Source organism: Podarcis liolepis (assembly GCF_965112155.1).
Source record: "Podarcis liolepis genome assembly, chromosome: 17".
Taxonomy (NCBI): domain Eukaryota; kingdom Metazoa; phylum Chordata; class Lepidosauria; order Squamata; family Lacertidae; genus Podarcis; species Podarcis liolepis.
The window spans coordinates 34,880,773-34,903,515 of record NC_139571.1 but is presented as its reverse complement, the minus strand read 5'-3'; the positions used below and the strand labels follow the sequence as shown (position 1 = coordinate 34,903,515).

At 46.5% G+C, this 22,743-nt stretch overlaps 1 protein-coding gene across 1 annotated transcript in view; it reads right to left on the bottom strand.

The window, feature by feature from the left end:
- LOC310696205 (transient receptor potential cation channel subfamily V member 6-like) overlaps nt 1-13,364 on the bottom strand; it is a 73,065-nt gene extending 59,701 nt beyond the window's left edge. The window contains exon 1 of the mRNA XM_083481420.1: nt 12,749-13,364. Within this exon, the coding sequence (XP_083337546.1) occupies nt 12,749-12,876 (128 nt within the window). The 5' untranslated portion in view covers nt 12,877-13,364. The remainder of the gene's footprint in view (nt 1-12,748) is intronic.
- Nucleotides 13,365-22,743: the final 9,379 nt, after the last annotated feature.

Below are 22,743 nucleotides of genomic sequence, written 5' to 3'. Positions count from 1 at the left end.
ACAGATGGATGGACATCAGTCATGGATGCTTCAGCTGAGATTCCTGCATTGCAGGGGGTTGGACTCGATGGCCTTTGGGGTCCCTGCCGACTCTACAATTCTATGATTTGATTAAAGCCTCCAGCGTAGAATGGTGACAGAAATGAAGCCTAAAAAACAGGAGGGGGGGTCAGCATGCTTGGAGTTTTGTTCTTGGCTTACTGGTCACATTTTCTTTTCTTTTCTTTTTTTGCAGGAAACATTTTCAAACTCCAAAACAAAAAACATTGAGACCACCAATCCTAGTTAATAATCCTATTTAATGTACCTGAAGGAGTGTCTCCACCCTCATCGTTCTGCCAGGACGCTGAGGTCCAGCGCCGAGGGCCTTCTGGCGGTTCCCACACTGCGAGAAGCCAAGTTACAGGGAACCAGGCAGAGGGCCTTCTCGGTAGTGGCACCCGCCTTGTGGAACGCGCTCCCACCAGATGTCAAAGAGAAAAACAACTACCAGACTTTTAGAAGGCATCTGAAGGCAGCCCTGTTTAGGGAAGCTTTTAATGTTTGATGCATTACTGTATTTTAATATTTTGTTGGAAGCCGCCCAGAGTGGCTGGGGAAGCCCAGCCAGATGGGCAGGGTATAAATAATAAATTATTATTATTATTATTAGGATATGAAAAACGGGTCTGGGCACAATTCAGCCTCTGTTCTGTGCAAACACAGCTCTGCATGCAGGAGGAATAGGGTCAGCAGCAGGGGGATTGTGCACCAATTGTAGCACATGATAGTGACTGAATTGTGCCATTCCCATGCACACAGCTGTGCAGAAGAGAGTTGCATGTGGGGGTATAAATATGCTCCCTCTTCATTCAGTGTTGCAGTCAACAGTCAGACAGTATTAGGTCATTGGAGTCGAGCACTTTCACCAAGGGCGACATTTGGTCCCAAAAATACACAGGCTTCGGGCTGTCTGAACTCTATAATTAAACCCTAGATTTTTATCGGACGTAAAAAAGATGACAGGAGAAGATAAAAGCACCAGACCATGTCTGAACGATTCAGAGTTGTATGACTGTTGTGTCAACACTCTATAAACACTGCTGAGAAATGGAGTGGACTTTACTGCATTCCGCAGCCAGCTCTTCAGTCTAAAAAAATCCACAATATCCAGTTCCACATGAAAATCAGTTAAACAAGGTGACTGGCCTTGCTGCTTTTCAAGTTTCCGCACAGGACATTAGCACTGAGCCAGGCCTTTGGTTAGAAAAACTGTATCAAAAGTCTCAGGTCCAACAGATGAAATAGAACAGATTGTGTTGATAAAAAACAATAAGCAGAGGAGGAGCAAAGCTTATCAGAGGCACTGACTCTGTTTGGTGGGACTTTGCACTTATCAAGGAAGAAATCTATCATGGGGCCAAGAGCAGAACCAGTGGCAGCAAAACTGTTTTGTTTGTGAAGAATACCCTCTGTCACCTTGTTCCTTGGCCACCCCAAATTAATGAATTTCTCCCACCCAACAACCTCAAACTAAAGTGGCCAAAAATGCTCCTCACTTTCGAGGTGGGTGCCTAGAAGTGTGTGTGTGAAGGGAGAATTCATCCCAGTGCTAGTCAGTGTTAAGTTGTGGGTGAACATATCAGACGACACAGCGATTCTTCAAACAGCTCTTGTTTATTCACAGGCCAGAACAGAACAGAACTGAAGGGTTCAGCCAGCCTGCTTATATAGAGCTCCACTACAACGCAACAGTAACCACTTTCTGTAACTATCCAATCACTGAACGTCACTTTCAATCCCTTATTTGCATATGTGGACCTGAGTGAAAACTATCTACAATATCCCCCTGCTGGCCCAGGGTGAGAACTTCAGTACGTAACACTCAGAAACCACGCAAACCTCTCTAGGAGCACAACTAAAAAGGCCCTGTCTCAAGCCACAATCCATCTTCTCCAATGAAAATAGAGACGTCCTAAGGAAAAGCAGGACATTCCGGGATCAAATCAGAAACCAGGATGGCTTCTGTAAATCTGAGACTGCCCCTGGAAAACAGGGACACTTGGAGGGTCCGAAAATGGACTAGAGGAAGTGCAATGCAAACTTAATCCAGCTCTTCATTATGAGTTACTTCTCACATTTCCATCCTCTCTGTGCTCCAGGAACCTCAAGGAGCATGTTTGGCTCACCCTCTTGCAAAAGCCCTGTGAAGTCGGAGGTTAGGCTGAGGTAGTGACTGCAAAAGGCTAGCCCATGCCTGCTACAAATGGGCCTCAGTTTACAGTAAGTCATGTTACGATGGAGGAGCTATGACTACTCTTCCCCCTTGGACAATAAAAACACCTGCATTTATTTACATTGCAATTAAGTATGTTTTAGTCCATACTGTACTGGCTTATTGTTGGCAGACCTCAGTGCATTGCCAAGATAAGATTGATGTTAGGCTTCTGTCCGTGTGCCTTTTTGCATGGGAATAAGCCCATGAACACAACCAGACTTCTCAGCAAATGCACATGAATGGAGGGCATGAGGTTAATCTAGTTTAAAAGGGCCTTTCAGGTACATTCCGGCCTTGGCATTCTAAGATAAACTGCGCTCATCCTCACAATGGCATTTTGCTGTTTTTTTTTAACATCAGGAATGTGCAAACTATGTATTAAAGAAATGCAATACAAAAGAATCTTAGGATGCCCAGCAGTAACTGATGATAAATTACAGCTGGAAAGTTGAGCAATGCATCTATAAATGTCTCAGAGGTTTAGGAGGCAAAATAGCACCACCTATTCCACTTTTGCAATGTTTTTTCCCCAGCCTGTTTGTTCATGGAACTGAAGGAGTAAAAGGAGCCTTCTCCACTGTGCAGGGAAAAAGTAAGCTAATGACACACACACAGAAGCCAGAAGCCCATTTTATTTGATTTGTTGATTATATTTTTCAAAAGTCTATGCTGTTTCCCCTCAATCATAGCTTACAAATAATTGCCGGGGTGGGGGGGAGTTCTCCACAATCATTTTGAGGCAATATGGAAAGATGTCCACTACATCGGAAATACAACTTTTAGATCTCCAGTAGGAACTATTCAGTACAAATCCAATTGAAATGCATGTGAATTGTGTAAAAGGGTTTCCTGAGGGTTACCCTAACATTAGACGGAGTGAGGCAAGCGCCTCAGGTGGCAGGTGCCCAAGAGCAGCAGCCCCATACCAGCCATTCCTCCTGGTCCTATCATACACCCCCCCCCTCAATTAACCTACTGGCCTCAGGCTTGCTGGAGGAGGATGCCCCATTACCAGTGTTCCTGTTAAGATCCAGTCAGCTTCTACATATAGAATGGGGCGCCATCTTGTCTTTTGCCTCAGGCACCATATTGCCTTAGGCCGGCTCTGGAACTTTCCACTGGATTGTGCCAGATTTCTGAGGTAAAAAATCTACAGCTGTATCATTCCCCAAATAATTCCGGGAATTGTAATTTGTTACGGGTGCTGAGAGTTATTAGGAAACCCCTCACGGAGCTACACTTCTCCAGAGAAAAAGGTTCTCATGACGTTGCTCAATTCTTTAATTTCTACCTGAAAAAGCAGCAAGGAATGCTGTCGTTAAAACCAAACACACACATGTAAGAATTGCCTTGCCATTTCTCCTTCCCTTCGTCTGTCATATGGAGATAATGACAGATACTTACACACCTCCCAGGGTGTCAATGAAACTCTTCAATATCCTGGAGTAGGAGTATTATTACTGCAGTTACTGTTACTGGAGCTGCCAAACAAGATCACAAAAATTAGCTCCCCAATCCAATGTCTCAATTATACGGCAGGCAGCGATGACCAAAAACAAAGGACAACACCCTAACAATGTAAACACACCTATCTATTTGTCTATATGCGCTGCCCCATTATCCCTAAAGAAACAACAAGCTCTTCCCTACTACAGGAACTTGTATCTGCATCCAAATCATCGTTTCAAAAGCCAGCTGAAGGATAGGTTACTCACTGTGTTGACATGCTTCCAGTAATGTAGGCCAATCTACATGGCGGGTAGACTTGGAGCAGGAAGACCTGAGTTCAAATTCCATGGAGATCTGAATTCAAATTCCCAGTTAGTTATGAAGGTCAAAGGGCAGTCTTGAGGGCAGCACTGCTGTCTCTCAGCCTCATAAAGTTTTGGGGGTAAGAGTGGGAAAACCCCATGCAAACTACCTTAAGCTTCTCAGGAGAAGGGCAAACTACACATAGCAAGACTGTTCTAACACACCTGAAAAAAGGTTTGGTTAAGGACGAAGGATGAGGCAGATCAAAGAGCTCAATACTTTCTCAGGTGTGCCAGGTCTGACCTGAAGTCTCCAGGTGTGCCTGGCCTGCTCCAGGTGGCAGATGGAAGGCTTGCATCTCCAGGTGTGTTGAGACTGCCTTTAAAATCATTTGTGGTTTTCTGTGCTTTGACTTCCACTGCCTCCATATGACACTTCCAAGAGATTGTTTCACCAAAGAGAACACCCAGGTCAAAGGAATCATCGAGCTGTAGAGCTGGAAGTGGTCCTGAGGATTGTCTAGCGACAGTCCAACCCCCTGCAATGCAGGAAAATGCAGCTGTCCCACATGAGGAACCAACCTGCAACCTTGCTGTTATCAGCACCACGCTGCATCTAAATCAGGCATAGGCAACCTTCAGCCCTCCAGATGTTTTGGCCTACAACTCCCATGATCCCTAGCTAACAGGACCAGTGGTCAGGGATGATGGTAACTGTAGTTCAAAACATCTGGAGGGCCGAAGGTTGCCTATGCCTGATCTAAATGAACAAGTCTTGTTCTCTAGCTTGTGGATCTATGCACTTTTTATATCTAAGACAGTCTTTGCCAAAAAAGAATAATCTTTGTGTTAATTTACAGATAGGCTTTCCTCTTTGCAGTATGCACCGAACACCTCCAATAGATTTTTTGCCACTATGTAATGCACAAAGCAGCCCTCCAAGTGAGAAGCAGGCCTCCAAGTGAGTATGAAGAAGACCATTTTCAGTACCTGCCTTTGCAAGAGCACACTGTGACCATGTCATAAGAAACTGCCTTACACAGAGGACTCAGCTATACAGCTGCGAATAAAACGTTTTAAGTGTGTTGCAAAATGCAATATACAAATGTGACACTAGATGGCAAAAGTGAGCTATGACAAATTCAATGTATTTTTCAAAATGTTTTTTTAAAAAGCATTTTCACAGTGTTTTTATATGTGTGTAGATTCCACCAGAGTCCATCTATCTTAGCATTGTGTACACAACTACAAATTGGACTCCAGCATTCAGAGAAGGAATCCTGCCCCAGCAAATTTTGATACTACCGTATATAGCAGGGGTGTCAACATGAATAAAATATTGGGGGGCCCAGGTGAACTCCGCCCTGATTAATCGATCACATGATGCAGCGCATGCACACCATTTGAATAGCAATGACTATCAACTTTTGGGGGCGTCCCCCTCAAATATTTTACAGGGGAGGTGAAGACCCCCTCAGCCCCTAGGAGCTGGCTCCTATGCTATATAATATAAAATGCTGGTGTTGTTATATTGCTCTCAGGGTCCTGTTAAGCCAGCCTTTCTCAACCTGTAGGTCCCCAGATGTTGTTGGACTACAACTCCATCACCCCTAGCTAGCAAGGCCAGAGCTCAGGGATGTTGGGAGTTGTAGTCCAACAACAACTGGGGACCCACAAGTTGAGAACCGCTGTCTTAAGCCAATGTCCCGTGCAATCAAAGGACGTTCCCTACAATCCCATGGTAATTCCAGAGGGGCTGCTGGAACCCAGCTCCCAGATAGTGCATTGATTTCTCAGGTTCCCTGCTGCTCCACTCTGTCTTCCCAACCACACCAATATCACCTCCCCCAAAGCAATGGCACTGGACCACTTGTCTAGCCAAGCTGGCCCGGACTCCTGAGAAATCTCGAAAGCCATAATCAAAATGACTTTGACCACGACCTATTGTAGATTCATGATAAATTATTGAAGGATGTTCCTATGATTATTTAACGAAAGGTATTGTGTGTCCGGATGTAGTTAAGGGGATCACTTCATTAGGTATTTTGGCTGCACACTTGGAAACTTAAGAGATTGCAGTTCCTGGGTGGTATAACAATAGGCAAGGGAAGGCGTAATCAGACCCAGCAAGCCTTCTCCTACTTTTCTTACGTCCTCCCATTTGCGAAAATGAGAAACAAGAATGCTCGCACTCTCGCTCTCTCCTACCCCATATTTCCGATTACATATGTTCCTCACCTCATCACTTGTAGAAAATGCAGCATCATGTAACACAGTGAGGTAGCCAAAGTCTATTGAACCAGCTTCCAAATCTCTCTCTCTCTCCTTGTCTCCCCACTACTCAGCCCCATTTTCTTTGCACACCCACCTTTCCCTAATGCTTACAGAAACAAAGGCTTCAAGCATTTGAGTGCTGGTATCCATGGCAAGAAGGGACTCAGGTGGCGCTGTGGGTTAAACCACAGAGCCTAGGACTTGCCAATCAGAAGGTTGGCGGTTCGAATCCCCGCAATGGGGTGAGCTCCCGTTGCTTGGTCCCTGTTCCTGCCAACCTAACAGTTCGAAAGCACCTCAAGGTGCAAGTAGATAAATAGGTACCGCTCCGGTGGTAAGGTAAACGGCGTTTCCGTGCATTGCTCTGGTTCGCCAGGAGCGGCTTAGTCATGCTGGCCACATGACCCAGAAGCTGTACACCGGCTCCCTCGGCCGATAAAGCGAGATGAGCACCGCAACCCCAGAGTCGGCCATGACTGGACCTAATGGTCAGGGGTCCCTTTACCTTTACCTTATCCACAGCAAGGTGCAGATTAATGGGAAAGGTAACTGTCATGAAGGTGGCAGATTATCCTTCTGGTGCAAGCCCCAAAGTGCTGTATGCATCAGCCAAGAACGTTGCCCACCTTAAAAAGCTCTGTGGATTCTCAGAATCTCCAACATGCATTTAGGAGAGACATAGAATGGCATTATAGAGGGCTTGGGGGCTAGTGTTTAAGTAGAGCACAGGCTACCTAACACAGTGTTTCCCAACCGGTGTTCCGCGGCACACTAGTGTGCCGTGAGATGTTGCCTGGTGTGCCGCGAGATGTTGCCTGGAGGGAGGCGGGCGAGGGCGTTTGCTTCCCGGAGGACTTGTGGGAAGCCGCCCCTTCCCTGGGCGATGCGCCGCCTCGCGACTCCGGAGTCAGTCCCGAGGGCTCTCGGAGGGACTCGCGAGCGACGGCGCGGCGGCTCCGGGGCGCGCTCAGCCGGGCCGCCGCGCGCCCCGGCGCAGCCCCTGCTTCAGCTGCCCGGCGTGGAGCGCGACGTGGAGCCGGCCGGGCTTGGAGGCGCCCAGGTAGGGCCGAGCCGGGCGGGGGCGGGGAGGTCTCGGTCTGCTGCGGGCGCAGGAGGGCGAGCGGGAGAGGGGGAGCCGTTGGGTCTCCTGGAAGGAAGCGAGGCGGCGGCTGAGGGGGATGCAGCCCCGTCCCCAGCAACAGGCACTCCTCGAAGTGAGGCCACAAGTCGGGGCTCGGACAGGGCCTGGAAGCAGCGGCTCCGGCTCTTGGGAGCGGAGAAGGGGACTTCGAAAGCGGCCTGGAGGAGAAAAGCCCCGGTGCAGCGAGAGCGGGGAGCGTGCTGCCTTGTCCAGGCCTCCTCGCTTTGTGCCGTCCGCTGCCGGGAGCCGGACACGGGGGCTCCTCGTTCGCATGCTTTCCCGGGTGATCGGTTAGGGTTAGGGTTAGGGTTAGGGTCCCTCAGTCCCTCGCTTTGCTGCCTCCTCCCCCCCCACCCCCAAAGCTTGGAGGTTCCCCGGCAAGGGGGAGGAAAAAAAATTGAAACTTACACTTTCGTGCGTCCCTCCCAGCGTGACGCTGCGCGCTGACGTCACGGGGCTGTAATGGTGGTGTGCCGCGAGATTTTTTTCATCAAACAAGTGTGCCTTTGCCCAAAAAAGGTTGGGAAACACTGACCTAACATATCGTGATATATCAAAGCAATTTTTTCAGCACAAAGATGAAAATAATAATAATAATAATAATGACATAAATATACCTTTCCTCCAACTAGCAACATTAACATAACTCAAATTCTATGGTGTCCTTAGACATGGATGCATCCACCAATCACTTTATCCTGATAATAAGGACTGCGCGTCACAACATTACACAAGCAGCAGGAGTCAGCTTAACATTAAGAACACTTAGAAATTGTATAGGCTACTAATGAGGTCAATTAGCACCAAAGTAAGCATAAAACTGACAGATCTATTTGTTTGAACCTGGGTCTGCCGCAATATATCAAGTGCACAAGCTTGTGACTGGTGGGGATGGTTTCTGTTATTTAGAGCAAAGCGGGTATGCATACGAGGGGATTTCAATACATAAGGGTTGTAGCTCTGGCACCTCCAGATAGGAATTGGTCTGAAATCCTGGAGAGACACTACCAGTCATAATAGACTGAGCTAGATGGGCCAAGTGGTCAGACTCCGTGCAAAGCACTTTCCTGCAATATGAACCTCCAACATCTGAAAGCCACCAGGCCATAACAGCCATGCATAGCAGTCCACGGGGCAGGGAGGGACACAACAATCCTTTCGCTTTTGCTACCAGCCTATTGCAAATAAATTATGGAGAGGGGGAGAGGAGTGTGGCCAAGCACCCAAGCAGACTGCAAAATGCAGCCAGTAGACTGTTCAATGTGGGTGGGTACCACAAATTCAGAAGGAAGGCAAACAGTACCCCCTCTAATTACGTGAACATCTATACGCTAGCCTGAGCTCTAGCTCCATATAGGGGAGAGTGGGAATATCCATTTGAACAAAATCAGCAGTGGTGACAACAATTTAGGTCCTTGGGCTGAAGCTTTTGACCTTACTCTACTTCCTTGTTCTCAAATCAGTATGCTTAGTCAACCTCTTCCTTCACAAAAAAAGGAAAAATGTTCTGCAATGTTTTGGGTTTTTCCCCCCTTCTAGAGACAGTGTGTTCCAAAAAAAAGTCTACCAGTTCAGTAACATATACACTCAGTATAACAAGACTTAAATATTATTCTCAGGGCGCTTCCAGACCAAGGGTTTTTCGAGAGTCAGACAATTCAGTGCAGTGCACCTGACTGACACACAAAAGCAGACTGGGGTTTAGCAGGTTCAGTGCAGGCGGCAGCATCAGGATGACTGAAGTGTTGTTGTTGTTGTTGTTGTTTAGTCGTTTAGTCGTGTCCGACTCTTCGTGACCCCATGGACCAGAGCACGCCAGGCACTTCTGTCTTCCATTGCCTCCCGCAGTTTGGTCAAACTCATACTGGTAGCTTCGAGAACACTATCCAACCATCTTGTCCTCTGTCGTCCCCTTCTCCTTGTGCCCTCCATCTTTCCCAACATCAGGGTCTTTTCCAGAGAGTCTTCTCTTCTCATGAGGTGGCCAAAGTATTGGAGCCTCAGCTTCACGATCTGTCCTTCCAGTGAGCACTCAGGGCTGATTTCCTTAAGAATGGATAGGTTTGATCTTCTTGCAGTCCATGGGACTCAAGTAGATGACTGAAGTAGGGGCAGCCAAAGTGGTACCTTACAGGTGTTAAAATAAAAAAATTCCTTCCAGTAGCACCTTAAAGACCAACTAAGTTAGTTCTTGGTATGAGCTTTCGTGTGCATGCACACTTCTTCAGATACACTGGTGAGGTTGATGGACTTCCAGTTCATGCGGCTCAATGTGGTGCCTTCCATGGTTCCAGTTACAGATAGGTAGCCGTGTTGGTCTGCCATAGTCAAAATAAAAAAATTCCTTCCAGTAGCACCTTAAAGACCAACTAAGTTAGTTCTTGGTATGAGCTTTCGTGTGCATGCACACTTCTTCAGATACACTGATGGACTTCCAACACTTACAGGTGTTGTTAGACTACAACCCCCATCATCCTTGCCCATTGACCATGCTGGCTGGAACTGATGGGAGTCAGCATCCAATAACATCTGGCAGGTGCCACATTGACTATTGCTGGACCAAAATATGAACCACCCAGGCAGTGGCATGTGGTCAGTGGTCATGGGGGACTAGGCTAGTCCCCTAAATGTTCCCCTGGTTCCTCCTTCCCAAAGCCCAGGAAGCTTCTGCCTAGCTTAGGGTGGGCGATGCAACACTTCGCAAGCACAACATTGCCCTCACAAGCTGGCGCCTCTGGCCTTAACTGTTCCCCAACTAAAAATTTCACAGCATGCCACTGACCCTCGGGTAGCTTATACAGTACCGCATCCTTGAAGGTGCTTGTTCTCCTTGCTTCCAGTTCCGCACTTCAATAGGAAGCTGCCATCTGGATGCAAACTACCCATTGGAGGCCTGAATATGCTGCACCGGTTGCAGACTGGCTCCAGTGGTACCCTTGAATTCAACTTCGAACTAATTCTCCCAATCTCATTGTGCCTGGTAGGCAGAGGCTGGGGTTTCACGCAATAAAATCAAGATTCAACACATGCAGAAATAGCTAGGTAAGAATGTAAGAACACAAGAAGAGCCTGCTGGGGCAGGCCAAGACCCATCAATTCCACAATCCTGCTCTCGCACTGGCCAGTCAGATACCTATGGGGAACCCGCAAGTAGAATTGGAGCACAGGAGCACTCTCCCCCTCGTGGTTTCCAGCAATATCATGGCTGGTAGCTATCAATAGTCTTATCCTCCATGATTTTTTAAAGTAGTCCAAGTTGGTGGCCATCAGTTTCCTGTGGGAGGGAGTTCCACCGTTTAACTATGCACTGCGTGAAGAAGTACTTTACAGTGGTACCTCGGGTTAAGTACTTAATTCGTTCCGGAGGTCCGTTCTGAACCTGAAACTGTTCTTAACCTGAAGCACCACTTTAGCTAATGGGGCCTCCCGCTGCTGCCGCACCACCGGAGCACAATTTCTGTTCTCATCCTGAAGCAAAGTTCTTAACCCGAGGTACTGTTTCTGGGTTAGCGGAGTCTGTAACCTGAAGTGTATGTAACCTGAAGCGTATGTAACCCAAGGTACTACTGTATTTTATCTGTCCTGGATTTTCCAGCATTCAGCTTCTTTGAATACTGTGTCTCACAATGTAGAATAAGGTCTTTCACATTATGGTTTGCCGCCCCCCAAAAATATTAACCCAAAATTGCATTTCCTGAGGCTAGAGGTTATTGTATTCATTTACCAATCATGCTGCACCCATTCTCCCTAATTCGCTTCCTCATCCACATAAAGCGCATTGTATAATATCCCACCCCACAAACCACAATCTGCTTTATCATCAGCCACCACAAAAGCAAGCAGGTGCAGTGGTCAACCATCTTGCTCATTATGGGTACCCAGAGGACAGTCTTGAGAAATGGATGGATGCGTGAATTCAAAAACTGCAGCAGCCCTCCCCACTCCATGCATGTCCCATAGCATGATGAACAGTGACCCCCCCACCATTTGTCTATTTACTAGGTCCAAGACAACAGGAAAAAGAGGTGGCAGGACCAGAGGGGACCTACTCAGTCATCAAGCATGATGCTCACTGAATCTGCTAACCACATATACTTTAAAAATAATAATTCTTCTTTCTCTTCCCCACTCACTTTCTTTTTGCACATACTTCTGACTTTCCAAACCATTGCCAAGCCAGGCGTGTGATATGTTACTGCTTGGACATCTTCTGTGTAGTGCCATTTCTGTCAATGAGGCTTCAGTTTGCACTGCCCAAAGCTTAACACTGTACCTGACCTAATTTGTGGTAGAAGCACACTGAATTGCAGAATGTTCCAACTGGCAGAGAATCAGCAGCGCTTCATCTGCAAAAGGTACTGCCAGGGTTCTGCCCTACCTGGGTCATGCTCTCTCACCTAGATGCACTCTTCTCCCTAATCTCTGCTATGCAAAGTGCTGTTAGTGGGCAATGACTCAGCGATGAGGGATATGCACCTTACACATGCTCAGAGGCATTTTCGCTGTCAGCTTCAGGCGTGCCTGAGTTGAGAGCACCTGGCATCGCAGTCCGGTTCCAAGGGCTCCGTCACCAAGGAACTTTGGCAAAATCCTCAGGTGCCACATCCTGCCAACATGTTATTTAATCGCAAGATTTCTAACAACACAAAAGGCATGCAAGACAATCCTAAAGTCTTACAGCTCCCTCATAATGTGGATTTGCAGCTTCCATAAGACCAGAAGAGGAAGAGTGAGGAACAAACACACATACAACACACACAACACACACAGAGGCCTTCCATCCCTAGGGTTCCAGCCCTTCTTTCCTGAGCACCCCATTAAAAAGGGGAGCGGGAGAGACCCTCTTTTCTCAGTGCTACTGCTGGACAGGAAGCACAGAATACAATATTGTCTGTATCTCAGGCAGGTGAACAGCCGAAGCTGCGTTCGCTCCGGAGATCGAGTTACAACTCCTGTCCTGAGCCCAGGAAAATAGCTGAGCGGAGGACAAATCGCCGGGAAAATAGGTTCCTGTATAACACATCTCATCCCCAGAAAGTTCAGGACAGGTAAATAGCCGGTCCCCTTCCACCTGTTCTAAGACAGGTCCCCGAGGGGGGCGTCCCAAGGAAAGTGAAGTGAAGTGTGATTTTTTTGGGGGGAAATACAGTATATAGATGAATTCTCTTGCGGAATCTTCACATGGCATGCTGCGCAGGGCACGATTCCCCCCTCGGCCCCACGCGTGGCTCTGGACACTAAGCGTAACAGAAAGTCACTCTGCCCATGCTCAGAAGCACCCTCTCTCCCACGGAAGTCAAGGCTGCCCTCGCCCCTGGGACTTACCTCTTCTGCTGCAGCAGGTTGATTTCGTCGAGGCGCCGGTCCCAGGACTTCTCGCCCTGCAGCCTGCGCCGAAGGGCCGCCCAGAGCCCCAGGAGGAAGCTGCGGTTCCCGGGCAGCAGCATCCCCATCGCTCCGCCGCCGAGGCCTCAGCAGCGCCTCCGCCCAGGTGGCGGGCCCGAACCTGGGTCCGGCTGCGGGAGGCCAGCGCCGGGCTGCTCCGCGGGGAGAGGAGGCAGCGGCGGAGCCAGGCAGGAGCCGCGGGGAGGAAGAGGAGGACGACGAGGCGCTTGCAACATCTGGCCGGGACCTGGCGGAGCGCGCAACCTGGGAGAGGAGGGACCTGGGAGAGGAGGAGGAAGAAAGAGGCGAGGAGAAGATCCGCCCCGCCCGGCGCCTCCCCAGCAACCGGCTCCCTCGGGAGTTCAAGAGACGCGCGGGACTCCGCGTAGCAGAGGGCGGGGGGCAGGCAGGAGGCGCAGCAAACACAGGCAAAGTTTTTTTGGGAGTGCATAGGAGCCAACTCCTAGGGGCCGAGGTCCCTTCGGCCCCCCAATAAAATATTTGAGCGCCCCCAAATTTAATGGGCATTGCCATTCAAATAGTGCGTGCGCGCTGTGTCATGTGATTGATAGTGTGGGGCGGGGCTTACCTCGCCCCGCCCCCATATTTCATTCAAGTTGGCACCACTGTTTGTTGCTTCCTACGTAGCACCCTTTTGGGAAGCTTAGTCTTTTTTTGTGAAAAAAGCTGCTTTACCTTTGCCACAAAATTGCAGAGTTGGAAGAGACCCCCCAGGGTCAGCTAGACCCATGCAATGAAGGAATCGTGCCCACAGCTGGCTCTGGGTGGGCTTGAACCAGCAACCTTCTGGTTCGGAACAAGACAGCAAGGGACCCCAGCCCCTAGGAGTTGTTTCATGTGCACTTTGCATGCAGCCCCCTGATCTGCCACAGCTTGGGGTGGGGTGGAGGGCTGCTTTGAGCAACTGAGTATACTTGCACTTAGAATTATATAATTGTAGGGCTGAAAGGAACTTGCAGTGCAGGTATCTTTCAACCAGCCTGGGGCTTGAACCCACAACCCTGAGATTAAGAGTCTCATGCTCTTACCGACTGAGCTATCCCACTGTCCTAATCTAGGGGACCTGGCTCCCTGTAGAGTTGTCATTTTCTCCCCCACCAGGTTCCTGTGCCTTTGATAGTTGCACGATTCCACCTGGCCCAAGACTTCTTTCCTTGCAGCCTGTGCAGAAGAGCAGTCCAGAGCCCCAGGAGAAAGCTGCAGTTGTTACATGGACTTGGGTACTCAGCCGCTTGGGCTGCATACACAGTTCCATTTTCGCCCCTTCCAGCACACTCCCACCGCTGGCATTTGAAGCCGAGTGCACACGACAAATGGCCACAATCCATAGGCATCTTGCACTTCCTTGAGAAGCACTGCTGTTTGATGCACTTTCACTTAATCCATCTTCTACCCGGCAGCTGTTGCACATCTGCAGATGACAACCAACCTTGGAGAGGTTGCGGGCCCAGGGAAAAGTCAGATTATGTGCATCAGTTGAAGACATCCCTGCCTCTTCTCTAGTTCGTAGGCAACATAAAAATGCAATTTGAAATGCAGGCAGGCAGGGGTGGGGGGTGGGACAACATCACTGCATTTTAAGCACTAATGTGCACATAGGCCACTCGTTGGCTCCCCATTTGTAAAACAAGATTTGATATTTTTCAAAGCAGAAAGTTAAAAGGTGTTACGAAATGATATATAGTGTTTTCCCTATAGTGTTCAGTGTCTTAGGAGTTTTTGGGGATTTTTCCAGTTGAGACATCTGGCAACAGGAGTTGAGCCTTCCCAACAGGAGTATTATGGAAGTAATAGGAAATGATTAGATGAAGATCAATGCATTAGAGAGCCTAAATTGAGGACAACCTTCTTCAAGGGCACAACTTACTGAGAACAAGCCTCTCCTGTTATGTCAAGTTCTTGAGATATTTTGCAGTAGCCTTTGTAGTATTTGCAAGAATTGAATTACGTAACGGTTTGATTATTTGTGAGTACATTTCCAAAGTTTCGCCTCTTCCTTTGCTGTCCCTGGCACTTAGCACCACCTGCCCCTTTCCCTTTAAAACAAAGTATGAACAAGTGCAGCAAAACAGCTTAAAGCAAAATATCTCAAGTTGAGCAGCAGCACCCCAAAAATCTTCCCTTTTCCAGGTATCTCCCCAAATCCCAGCATAGAAGATAGTGGTTGTACCAACCAGATGACTGGACGAATTATTATTAAATATGGTAGCCTACTTTTGAATCTCCACTGAGTCCTACATCTCACCAGGTAGTTGTGAGTACATCATTTCATCTCTGCTTAGCCTATCTCACAGAGTTGTTGACATAGGCATAGTGAGGGGGCAGAGACAGCTGCCCCCCATCAAGTAAATAAATAAAAATAACTCAAAGTAGAAATAATCGGAATATTTGAAATTGAAATGCTTGCTGAGGTCACTTGGATGCTGTTGTAAAACATTCTGGCGAAGATTTTGACAGATTTTTCTGATCGCTTGGGGTCAAAAGAAAGTAATTGGAAACAACTGTTGCTGAGACATTTCATTCCGAATCTGCTAGACGAAGGATGATGACAGGTGGGTGTCCTGCCCCTCCCCCAACATAAATCCTGGTTACGCCCATGGTTGTGGAGGAGACTAAAAGGGCAACCAACATACAGTGGTACCTCGGGTTAAGTACTTAATTCGTTCCGGAGGTCAGTTCTTAACCTGAAACTGTTCTTAACCCAAAGCACCACTTTAGCTAATGGGGCCTCCCGCTGCCGCCGCGCTGCCGGAGCCCAATTTCTGTTCATATCCTGAAGCAAAGTTCTTAACCTGAAGCACTATTTCTGGGCTAGCAGAGTCTGTAACCTGAAGCGTATGTAACCTGAAGCGTATGTAACCCGAGGTACCACTGTACATCTACCCTCATGAGATCCTTCAAGGAAGAACAAGATACAGTGGTTCTAATATTGTTTTGGTTCTAATATTGTACTGGAAGGTGTCAATTTTAGTAGTTCAGCTTTAAAGGTGTACTGAACTGAATTTTGCCCTGCTCCTGTTTCTGTAGCCTATAGGACTTATGATGCAACAGAAGAGCAAAACAAAAAGAAAAAACCATGTGCAGGAATAGCTGTAGGAAGCTTTAATAGTTGTAAATCATGATAAGCATCTAAAACTAAGTATTGTGTAGTCAATAAAACAAATAGTGGTGCCTGTAGGCTTACAATCTACGAAATAAAAAGATAAAGGGAAGTAGCTCAGTTAATACCTGGGATAGCTCAGTCAGTAGAGCATAAGACTCTTGATCTCAGGGACATAGATTTGAGCCCCATGTTGGGCAGAAGATTCCTGCATTGCAGGGGGTTGGACTAGATGACCCTTGGGGTCCCTTCCAACTATTATTCTCTGGAATAAACAGTGGAAGCTGGTCCATTAGGGCAAATGGGGTCCTGCCCCACCGACCTCACTCTGCCTTCATGGAACTCCCCCCTGCCTGCCTGCCTCATACTTACAATCAGTAAGGGGGCATAGGCTGTTGGCTTCCCCCTTCTTGGTCTCAATGTTAGCTGTGTAGAACTCATCAGGAAAGAGGATGAGGGCGAAACTAGAATGTGTTGACTCAATCTGTGGTTCACTCTGGTTTTGGTATCCATTCTTCTTTTGCTGGGACTTCTTCTTCTTTCCATTTTGGGGCAAGTGACATTCTTGCCGCTGTAGTCACATACATGAATAAATTTCTATACAGTTTGGGTAGTTCTGTTCCAATAATTCCCTATATATATATGTATTATATTTAACTATTTAATTACTTTACTAACTAAAAGCCAAACCACCCAAGGCTTTTAGTTAGTAAAGTAATTAAATAGTTAAAAAATGGAATCACAACTTGGAACCAGACAGAATTCAAATCTGCTGATGGGTTTTCCGAATAAAGTCGCTGCCTAGGACTAGGGAAACAGATCTATAAACAGAATTTCCCAGGCTTCTCATGATGAGGTTGGTGGACTAGAACTCCCATCATCCCTGACCACTCGACATCCTGGTTGGTGCTGATGGGAGCTGGAGTCCGGCAACGTCTGAAGGGCGTTGTCTCATCAGCTCCTGATTACCTTTCCAAGCCACACTGAATTTTGGTTAGGGTAAATGGCTATCACAATATACAGTTGTCTCATACAAGTTGCCTTGTACCTTTGGTGAAAAGGTGTAAGAACTGCAAAAAGCTGTTTGAACCTGGTGGGTAGTAGACAAAACCCTAGAGTGCTCTTCCAATGCAATGCATGAAGAATAGACACATGAAACTACAGTATAGCTCAATATCAGAGCTCACCCTTTGCATATAAGGCTCATCACTTTTCTGAATTGATAAAAGGCTGCTTTATACAAGACAAAATATTTTAAATCGCCATTCAAACTGAAATGCATACTTAAAGCAAATCACAACCCCTAGCAAGTATCAATTCTCCAACAGCAATAAGAATTCCATATGTTAAATTTAGATTGCCATTTTGGCCTTCAAAGAATGAGGCCACAACTAAAGTCAAAGTTCGTTCATCACAAACACACTTACCAGGGCGTTAGATCCATTGAATTCAATGGGAATTGCTTCTGAGCAGGCACATGTGGGATTGCACTGCAGTCAGTTTGTCGGTCATTTCCTTAGTGGCCCATCTAGGAGAAGGAAAACTCTGATCCCAAACCTCTGCTGCCTTGAGAATATCTTCGGGAGAAGAAAAGGATAAGGAGGAAACCCTACACAAATCCGGAGTAGAGTCCCTAAGGCAATTGGATGGCGCCTTGTATGTTTCCTTCCGGCAACTCCTGCAGCCGAGCTGGCACCAAACATATTGCTCTGCTTTCCTTTGGACCACATCAATGAAGCCAAGAGGGGGGCAGCCCAGGACCTCTATACAGCCTTGTGCCCCAGAAAGATCACTTAAAGTGCTGCTAATGAGCTGGTTTGACTTCACTGTAGAGGCACACTGCATTGTCTCTCAAGACAGACAGATGCGAACAACGAGAAGCAGTCTATATATATATGTGTGTATATGTATATGTATATGTATATGTATATGTATATGTATATGTATATGTATATGTATATATATATATATATATATGCTTTCGTAGATTTTCACGGGTATAGGAATGCAGGTTTTGGTGTCTTCGGGTGTCACCCCAACTCTTACACGGGAAGACACCCGAAGACACCAAAACCTGCATATATATATATATATATATATATATATATATATATATACACACACACACACACACACACACCGTATTTTTCGCTCTATATCACGCACCCGACCATAACACGCACGTAGTTTTTAGAGGAGGAAAATCCGTAGGCATGCCACCCGTAGGCATTCCCTCCATAACACGCACAGACATTTCCCCTTACTTTCTAGGAGGAAAAAAGTGAGTGTTATGGTGCAAAAAATACGGTATACACACACACACACACATACACACACAGTGGTACCTCGGGTTAAGTACTTAATTCGTTCCGGAGGTCCGTTCTTAACCTGAAACTGTTCTTAACCTGAAGCACCACTTTAGCTATTGGGGCCTCCTGCTGCTGCCGCACCGCCGGAGCCCGATTTCTGTTCTTATCCTGAAGCAAAGTTCTTAACCTGAAGCACTATTTCTGGGTTAGCGGAGTCTGTAACCTGAAGCGTATGTAACCTGAAGTGTATGTAACCCGAGGTACCACTGTGTGTGTGTGTGTGTGTGTGTGTGTGTGTGTGTGTGTGTATAAAATCTACTGACCTATCCAAAATACAAAAATACTATGCACCAGGTACTGTATCATAGCTGTCAACTTACAGATTTGAAAATAAGGGACCAGCAGCCTTGAAAATAAGGGACCAGCAGCCAAAATAAGGGACCTGCAGCCTCCCCTGTTCCAGGCACTCCAGTCTTCCTGTCCTCCTGCAGTCTGGTCAAACTCATGCTGGTAGCTTCGAGAACACTGTCCAACCAACTTTGTAACCAGAGGTTCAACTGAACAGAATCTGAATCACATGCACCACAAGGCCTATGCAGCCTCAACTTAAGATGGCTTCCCGGCCTGGCTTTGCACTGCAAAGTTTGCAGCAGCATGTGCAACAAAATGGCGTCCAGCATTCAAAAAACCCCTCAGCTTGCATTAACTAGCCACACACAAGGCATGCAAGCTCCACCCCCCAGTCGTTCTTAGACTTCTTATTGGGTGAGCAACACAGCCAAGCAACACAGTTGGAGCCTCCCTCCTCCCTGGCCGGCAGGGAGGGAGGGAGAGGAGCTGCTTACTTCGAAATTTAAGGGACATCATTTAAGGGACATTTAAGGGACATCCACCAATAAGGGACAGCAGCGGGACATGGCGCTGGAATAAGGGACTGTCCCTTCAAATAAGGGACACTTGACAGCTATGTCTCACTTCAACAGTTATCTCCTCCCACCTACTTTCAGCAGCCAGAAGCATCATAGCCAGACACTGGAGAGACCTGTCAGGAGTAAACATGGACCAATGGTACCAAATAGTATGAAATAGTAGAAACAGCCCTACTAGAAAAAATCAACCAATAAACTGAAACTGACACGGGGACAAACAGAAGACGCGTTTACCCCGGTATGGCTCCCCTTTATCACATACACAGCACAACAAGACAACGACAAAAATCCACCAACAGCATACAAATCAATATGGCTAACCTGACATCCACCCATCCCATTCACACACGAAAACAAAAACCACCACAGCCAACCCCAAATGATTAACCACACCCTATGCCAACCCCAACCTCTCTCACCACCAAAGGAACACAAGTGAACAGCAAAGAACCTGCACAAGCAACGCTGACACCAAACCCTACATATAATAAAATAGAAACATTGCCACCCAACCCCAACCCCACCCATCTTTCCCCATCCCCACCTCTTTCCCCCTTTTCTTCCTAATGCCTCAACAAATGAAACTGATTTGTAAAAATGTTACATGGAGAAAAAAATACGAGAGAGAGACATTGCACACATTTTTGTAAATCAAGAAAATCTTTAATAATAATAAAAAAACAGCTATCTCCTGAGGATAAGCTTGTGCTAAATGGTAGGGTAAACTCACACCCTTCCCTGGAGTCTTTCAGGGAGTACCCACAACCCTTGCTATCTCCTAGCAAGCTTAGACATTCCCCACCCTTGCCACTCTCTGCTCTCACTGGGGAGCATCTACAAGGAGCCATTTCACCCCTGCACAATACCAGTAAAAACAACAAGAGATGGTGCATCCTCGGGGTAATTCCGAAGGGTAATCCGCAGTAGCATCACTGGTTATAGGTTCGTGAGCTGGGAGTGTTTCCAGCAAGCCACAGGTGCCTCCAATCAACTCTTCCAGGTTCTCCCCATGCTCATCACTGCCCAGCCAAGAGCCCTCTTCTCTTACCCACTTTGGCTCACACCTGAAGCAAGCTGCTCCGAGACTTAAATAGCCAAATGCCCTGGAGGAGGGACTAGACAGCTGACAAACATTCAGGCTGAGCTGGTCCAGGTGGCATCAGTCTGTCCCCAGTTTTCTCTCCTCTGCCTGAAGCAAGATGCAAGGTTTAAGGAGCCAAGTGCTTGGCAGATGGAACAAACAGCAGAGAAGCATTCAGGCTGAGCTGGTCAGGACAGACTCTCCCCCATAACCCCGGCCCAGTTTTACACTGTTGTCTGAGGCTGCAAATATTAGGAAATAGTAAGGATACACAGAATGTCGTCCCATTTTCATTTTCAGATCAAAGCTACAGACTCTACAAGTGCCCATATTTTCCAGGGACAATCCCCGATTTACAGAAGCTGTTCCAAGTTTATGATTTGATCCCAGAATGTCCTGCTTTTCCTTAAAGGTAAAGGGACCCCTGACCATTAAGTCCCGTCGTGACCGACTCTGGGGTTGCGGCGCTCATCTCGTTTTATCAGCCGAGGGAGCTAGCGTACAGCTTCCGGGTCATGTGGCCAGCAGGACAAAGCTGCTTCTGGCGAAGCAGAACAGGACACGGAAACGCCGTTTACCTTCCCGCCGGAGCAGTACCTATTTATCTACTTGCACTTTGATGTGCTTTCAAACTGCTAGGTGGGCAGGAGCAGGGACCGAGCAACGGGAGCTCACCCCGTCGCGGGGATTCGAACCGCCAACCTTCTGATCGGCAAGCCCTAGGCTCTGTGGTTTAACCCACAGTGCCACCCATGTCCCCTTGCTTTTACTTAGGATGTCTCTTATTTCCATTGGAGAAATGTTGGAGCGTATGGAGTTATGCGACCCAAGATGATAAATAGGGAAGGTTTTTTTTTAAAGGTTTAATGTTTTCTTATGTTTTTATATATGTTGGAAGCTGCCCAGAGTGGCTAGGGCAACCCAGTAAGATGGGTGGGCTATAAATAAAATTATTATTATTATTATTATTATTATTATTATTATTAAATAGGATGTCCCTATTTTTATCAGAGAAAGGTTGGAGAGTACGGAGCTATTGCTTTGATGAGAGATTAGAACTATGTGTCAGACATCCCTTTAATTGTATTCTCTCCATATACCCCTTATTCACTGCCATTGCGAGTGCGGAATATGAGGTCAGAAAGAGCATCACAAATAGCCAATCAGATTAGATCTGATCGCAATGCTTCATGGATCAGCCAGATGAGAAACACACAATGAATAGCAAGGATAATATCACAACAGCTTGAAGCCAATAAGATTTGGTTTTCTGTTATCAATTGAGGGCAATTCAGAATTACAGCAATGGTTTCTGAATAGGAAAATTATTTTCAAAGCAATTATTGTTACTATTCATTAAATTTCTATACTGCCCTTCATCTGAGGATCAAAGGGCAGTTTACAATATAAAAACACAAAAATACATACCATAACAACAAACAAAAGCAATAAACACCCTCCACATGCAGTTTAAAAGCCCATAGATTGTTTAAGCAGCCAAAGACCTGGGAGAAGAGGAATGTTTTTGCCTGACACCTAAAGATATGTACTGAAGGCACCAGCCAAGCCTCCTCACAAGCAATTCCCAAAGGATCATAAACAGGGTGTGATTGTGTGATGTTTTTATACTGCAAAAAAAAAAAAAAACAAAAACCAAAAACACCCTTTCAGCTTAACTCTGGAAAATATTTAGGATTTACCCAAAAATGAATGCAAAATGACAGCACTGAAATGAGAGTTTGCATTTCAGATGTAAAACTTTTGTTGCAATCTTTGAATGCTTTTCTATTTTGACATCTCTTCGTTGTTTTGATTTTTGCAGGAATCAAAGGCACACTCTACCCTTGCATGCTGTCTTATACTATCATTTACTAAATAAAATTATATATCAGATGCTGTCAGACACTAATTACTGTTGCATGCCATCTATCACATACTGTCAGCCGTTAAATATCAAACTCACACATAGCATTGTCAAATACAGGTATCCAATATATGAAAAATATTAGGTACCATATTTGGAGAATATTCGAAGAAGATTCATCATTAAAATCTGCAAAGGAGGATGTGGGGGTAACAATTTATTTCATTTCCGTGCTTTCAAATTGTCTAATGTGTGTAGTATGTTAAGTTCATGAGCTTCAGCCAATAATAAACTGAAAAGGCAACATTAAGTGTCTCTTACTTTATTTGCAGTCCTAGCTTGGATGTAATTCTACAGCTCTTTCTACTCACAAGGTTACCGATTCTGTAAAAGATCACCCTGGAATTTCCTGCCACTTGAGAATATAGAACAATATTTTTCCTTTCTCTCTTCAGTACTTCCCCTTTGTTTGTACGACTGCATCACTGCCTTCCTATCTACCTAAACTTTCAAGGACTAGAGGACAAGCTTTGCTTTTGTCAACATTGCAAGGAAAGGGAGATCCCCAAATTTATATACAAAGAACACATACCAAATGTTCTGTACCCCCAAGTGTGTTTTATAAGCTTGT